The 6,082-nt window shown below is 43.1% G+C and overlaps 1 protein-coding gene across 1 annotated transcript in view; it reads left to right on the top strand.

The window, feature by feature from the left end:
* Positions 1–2,672: 2,672 nt before the first annotated feature.
* TANC1 (tetratricopeptide repeat, ankyrin repeat and coiled-coil containing 1) overlaps positions 2,673–6,082 on the top strand; it is a gene marked incomplete at its 5' end in the record, with an annotated part of 26,819 nt that continues 23,409 nt past the window's right edge. Inside the window, 4 exons of the mRNA XM_010144956.1 lie at positions 2,673–2,930; positions 3,917–4,042; positions 4,586–4,867; positions 5,747–5,895. Coding sequence (XP_010143258.1) covers positions 2,673–2,930; positions 3,917–4,042; positions 4,586–4,867; positions 5,747–5,895 — 815 coding nt within the window. The remainder of the gene's footprint in view (positions 2,931–3,916; positions 4,043–4,585; positions 4,868–5,746; positions 5,896–6,082) is intronic.

Raw genomic sequence — 6,082 nt, 5'->3', positions numbered from 1 at the left:
AGTGCTGGGGGAACGGTTGGAGTCGATGACCTTAAACATCTCTTCCAACCAGATGGTTCTGCGATTTTTAAGAAAAGAATTTTGAACCCAGTGGTAACAGTTGAAAAGGAAGGAGTTTCCAAAATAGGAGAAACATGAGAATAAGTCCTTTATTGTACAGGGAGAAGAGAAGATGGTGGAGTTGTGAGGCATATGAGTGAGACCGGGGCGGGAGAAAAACCCTCGAGAATTTTAAGTTATGTTTAGCAAATACATGTTTTCCAGTGTCTTTGACAGAGTTCATCCAACCATGAACATAGCTTTAATGCTACTCCTGTGGGCTTCCATTGTATTTCTACTCCCACTAGGATTTTCTGGGCCAGCAGACCAATGGGAAATCTCTCGTTTATCCTTTTCCCTCTTTTTCACTGATGGTTCAGATTTCTTTCAGTTTTCTGATGCTTTACTGCTGTAGTTGAATTATTTGTTTCTGCTGAGTTTGACATGATGGTGGAGGCAGGTTTTAATCTTCAGCTGTGAGCTAAGTAGGAGAAACGGCTGGGCTGCTGGCCAAGATGTGGGCTTTTCTGGATGCTCGTTCAGTGTGGAAATCTTGAGCGGCCAGGTTTGCCAATGCTACACTTCACTTCAGGAGGAATCATAGCTCTAAATATTTCATACTTCAGGAGGAGCCAGTTTTTTGTCCTGACCATAACAGTGAAATAAATCAGTCACACAGAACTACAGTCTAGGCTGATGCCGCAAGCTTTTTCTTCTGTTGCCTCTAAAATGTATGTAGTATTACTGGTATTTCTTAGCTCTTGAATTTAAGCACCTGATCTTAGATTTCTTGTGAGTGTGAGGCTAAGCTGGAGGCACGCTACGTTCTGTGAGTACCTCATCATCCTGCAGGGCTGAAGCTGCAGAGCAGTTGATGTGAAGAGAGAATGGTTGGTGCTTCTTCGGACCGGAGAAGCCTCAAAGGTCTAAGGAACAGTCTGTGCGTTTGCGTTTTGTGAAGGGCTCCAATACGCTGGAATGTTTTACTGAATGATTTGGTCAGTTGAGTGTAGAATCACCATGTATATACCTTTAACACTTAAAATTTGAGCCTGGGGAGTACCCCTAGTTCACATAGATACTATTATTTGAACTGGCATTGATTTTTTTTTTCTTTTTTTACTTCATGCCCTTTCATTCTCTTTTGTGTTTCCCTCTGCTATGTTCAAGTGTTCAAAATGCATTGAGTGTTGGCTTAACCTTTAATGAATATTTGTTGTTCAGTTATTTTGTGAGAGTTTAGTGTCAGTATTGAAAACTTCTTTAGCACGGTTTTGTCAAATGTTACTCAAGAACATCTCTAGGTGTATACATTCTTCACAGCTCGGATACTGCAGGAGGCCTTCCTAAGCAGTCTCGAGGAGCTGAAGATGCCCTCTAACAGCTCTCAGCCACCGAACCCGAGTGCTGGCAGTGCTCTAGATAATGCAGTTAGTGTTCTTTCAGCTTTCCTCGAGGGAATCACCACGGCAGTGGAAGAACTACTGTTCTGTACTGCAGCATCCAAAACCACCAGTGTGGCCTTCAGCTGTCACCTAGCTAGGATCTCTCTAGCTCTGTGTGGTATTTTGTGGCATCTGAAATTTTCATAGCAAAAAAAGCACATCTTACTGCCAGAAAGCGTCACGTAGTATTAAGAAACTGTTTGTAAATTTATAATGGCATCAGAAACAAACCCCAAAGAAGCCTTTAATCGAGCCCCTGTTTTATTCTGTGCTGCAGTGCATGGGAAGACTTCAAAAACCTAAACCAGAATGGTCTCTGTAATCTGAAATATTGTTCGTGTGCTCTCCTGGGTCTGATCAAACATCTAGCATCTGCCTGGTTGCTCCTTCGGACAGTGCGGTGTGGCCGGTGCTGTAGAAGGCAGTAGGTACAGCCCCGCTGCTGGCAGCTTGCTGGCAGGGCTGGATCGCCAGCTCTGGGAGTGCGGGCGGATTGTCCTCCTGGGGCAGCTAAGCGCTCTGGTTCAGGTGAGCTGCACTCTGGACAGCTCTGAATGTTTGTCATCTGCCCTTCACAGTATGCAGGACGTTTTGTCACAGACAGGCTTGTGGAAAGCCTCCCAGCTTTGGGAGAACCGTGAAAGTTTTTTCAAAGAATTGAACTTTGAATTCTTTTTGTAAAGTACTAGTCTTTAAAAACACGAATTATCAAAAAGATTTTTTTTTTTTGCCTTGCTCTTGATGCTATTTTTACTTAATGAGCATTTGTTCTCTCCATGTGTACAGAATGGTTTGAAAACTTGCAAGGTATGTTATAGAATTTTAATTTTTAAAGGAAGTTGAGACATGTTTTGTTGAAGTAGTAGGTTCTTCATGTAAAGTCATAAATGTTTTGGTGTTTGTTTTTTTGTTTTTCTGCCCAGCACAACTTACATAGAACTAACGATAACACCCGGATTCTTCAGAACATTTTCTTGCCTTCCTCCTGGGGTGTTTTGCCCAATCTGAGAAGCTGTGTTGATCACTCTTTTAGATAAATAATACTCCTTAAATTTAACTAGCTACCCTATTTGAGTATCTGCTGGCCCCAAATGCTATTTGAGTATGAACATTACAACAGGTATTAACCCAAGTGCACCATCTCCCTCTGACGTGTACTTCAGCTGGAGTGTTTCCTCTCTTTTTCAGCAACTATAACAAGCTCATCAGAAAATGATGATCGTAGTGGATCCAGCTTGGAATGGAGCAAGGATGGGAGTCTCAGAGCTGGAAAACATCAAGGCATTAGTCATGATCGAAGAACAGATAATTGTTCACCGGTTGCCGAAGAGGAAGCCATCGGACCTGCTGAGGATTTACCAAAAGAAGTACCCCCAGGAGAGGGTCCCGTTCCTTACACTCAAAGTTCTGGCTCTTTAATAATGCCTCGGCCAAACTCCGTTGCAGGTAAATTCCTGAGGTAGAAAAAAGTGTGTTCTTAATGGTAGGACATTTCTGTCGAAGCTTTCTGTTGAAGTGATGTTGTTAGTGTGAAAGTACTTTCACAGGACAAAAAGGAAAAAGCATAGGTTCTAGTCTGAAGAGACGAGCATTGCCAGAGCTGTTGTGCTCCTGCTTTTCGCTCTGCTCCCTCGTTCTAGGATCCTGAACTTCACCATCGCACGGTCACTGCAGCCAAGGCTGCCCTCAGCTTTCACATCTATGACCAGTTTGTCCTTGCTTTTGTATCAGGTCCAGCAGACTGTCTTTCCTCTTTGGCTTCTCAGTCACTCATGTCAGGACGTTGTTGCCAGCACACTCCAGAAATCTTGAATTGCTTATACCCTGCTGTGTGGTCCCTCCAACAGATGGAAGGGTTTTGGATTTGATACCAATCCGAAAACTCCTTTTTAAAATATGAATATTTGTTTGGTTTATTTCTGGTGAAAAAGTATATACCCCTGATACAAGTTGGCAAATATGTTCTCTGGATTTTCAGTTCTTCTTTTGTATAGCTATCGTTTTGGTTTAAAATGGAAAACGTTATCCAGAATTCTGTAGCATCTGATACAAAAAGAATATAAATATTTCTTCACAGGTAGTGTATTAGCAGCTAATAGGTGAACCTGTTCCTAACACTTCTGACCTCACTGAAATGGCTGTCCTCATAGTAAAACAGGAAACTACCTTAATATGAGAAGTGTTTACTACGTGAAGAAGTTAAGGCAGACATGAGGGCCATCTTAAAGGGGAAAAATCCAAATAAACCTTTAGTGAACTCGATCAAAAAACATTTGTAAATGTCGTAACATGAATGAGTGACTGCAACCACTGCCATTACCTAGAAAAACTTACCTGTAGGTGCTGTGTTGAGGAAAGAACTGTAATATGTGATAAGGTTCTTTGTAACTTATGCTGAGAGAAAAATAAGCTTCGGTCCTTTCGTACTCTAGCAACAAGTTCAACCAAACTGGAAGATCTGAGTTATTTGGATGGACAAAGAAATACTCCTTTACGCACTTCGATTCGCTTACCTTGGCACAACACTGCTGGTGGAAGAGCGCAGCAGGAAAGCAAAGGTATATTTAGGTCTGCATCTGTCTTGGCCTCGTCATACAGCTCTTCTGGAGTTCTGTAACGTGGATCTTTGTCAACACCCCCATCCCACAGTGTGCTATTTTAGAGCACTCCTGCCAGATCACTCCACACATCTGAAAATAAGATGCTTGCTTACACTATTTCCTGCATAATTCTGTGGTTTAGAAATTGCATGTATGGCTTTTACTGGACAATGTTTGGCACATCCCCATTTATAGACTCATTAATGTATTTTTGAGAAGTCTTTTGGATTCTGTAGCTTTTGAGTTCCATTGTAAAAACAACAAAAAAAAAAAAATCCTCAAATTATACTTGTAGCTCCTCTCCTCTAGAATTTAATTCACATAGGAGTTATGGAGGTGACGTGAACTGAGCAAATCAGTCTTTATGGTTTTCGTGATGACAGCTCTGATTATGAATGCTATTAACAAGGTCATTGAATGAAACGATCTTCTAAAACAGTGCTGGTTTATTGCATGTCAAGTGTCTTCTAATAAACTTTTTCCCCTGCCACCTCTTCCCAGCTCGTTTCATCCCCTACAAGCCTCAAGACATTTTGCTGAAGCCGCTGTTGTTTGAAGTGCCAAGTATAACAACAGACTCGGTGTTTGTTGGAAGAGAATGGCTGTTTCAGGCGATTGAAGAAAAACTGAAGAACGCTGATCCAGCAGAGAACAGGGGAGCAGTCATCACTGGAAACGTGGGGTTTGGGAAGACGGCGATTATTTCACGCCTGGTGGCACTCAGCTGCCATGGAAGTCGCATGAGGCAAATAGCTTCAAATAGCCCTTATTCATCCCCCAAAAGTACGTTACTTTTCTGAGTTAATGGTCTGGGTTATTGTACTGATAACAGGAGTCCAGCGGTGTTTTCCTTTTGGCTGAAGGTAGTCGGGCCTCATCAGCAAATACTTGTTTCCTCCAGTGAGGAAAGGATATGGTTAAAATTGTATGTTTTGACAAATACCTTCCAGATAACCCAGCGTGGGCTCAGCCCGTCAAAAGAGATGGTGACACGGAGACAGTATGTCCGACTCTTCCTTCTGCCAGGCAGTGTGGACCCTGGCTCTGTTGGGAGTGGAACTGTAGCAGCTTGTTCTCCCACTGGTTTGGAAAGAGCAAAGTGACATGTTTCTTTCCCTCTGTGCACCACATGCTTTTCCGTACCCAGAAACATGTGTTTTCCACAGAATTTCGGTAGAGGCAAGAATAAAGCTATGGAGAAACCCATGGTGTCTTCTCCAAGGATCCGTGGGATGCCATGGCCTGACCAACCCAGTGCCTGTGTAACTGGAAGGATGGGGTGACTGTTGTTGCTGCTACTTCCCCTGCTGACCCTTCAAATATTAATTATGATAACTTGTTTATATTTCCCAGCAGTTCAGTCGTGTAACTATTAGTTTAAACAAGTCATGCGTGTATAGTTTGCGTAAGGAGACTCTTCACACCAGCATGGTTTTGCTTTCAGTAATTCTATAGTTTTGATCTAAAGTCAGTGGAATTGTTTTAAAATTGTGAAGTTGCAAACATGTGCCTGTATTTATCAGACTGATTGCAGGCTGCTTCTAACGCTGTTGTTTAGTTTGAGTTGTTACTCTAGCAGTGAAGATACTCCGTGGTGTTTTCCTGTAAAGCAGTCTGGTATCGGCAAATTGGGTCTCCTGTATTTGTCGTCTTTAAACGCAGGTGGTGACTCCTGTCAGGAGATTCCCTTAAGTCAGTTAGCCCTGTATGCTCCTCCCAGTGGTACCAATACGATGAAGACTCTGAATTGTCCTGGTGCTCCTGAATACCAAAGTCAAACAGGTGATTCTGTGAGAGGCCTTGCTTCAAAGGTGAGTTTTCACTCAGCCGTACATTTCAGAACGGTAGAAAACCTCTAACCGGGGGGAAGGCAGTCTGCTCCGCAGAGCCCTCCGGGTGTGCCAGCAGACGGAGCCGGGAGAACAGGCGGTAGCCTCAGGTGCTTCTCAAAGGGGTGTGCATCTGCTGGCTGGTGGGACCAGCCACCGGCTCTTCCTC

This window comes from Buceros rhinoceros, unplaced genomic scaffold, assembly GCF_000710305.1.
Source record: "Buceros rhinoceros silvestris isolate BGI_N320 unplaced genomic scaffold, ASM71030v1 scaffold11061, whole genome shotgun sequence".
Classification (NCBI taxonomy): domain Eukaryota; kingdom Metazoa; phylum Chordata; class Aves; order Bucerotiformes; family Bucerotidae; genus Buceros; species Buceros rhinoceros.
The sequence above is the reverse complement of the archived record's forward strand: the minus strand, read 5'-3'. Positions and strand labels throughout refer to the sequence as shown.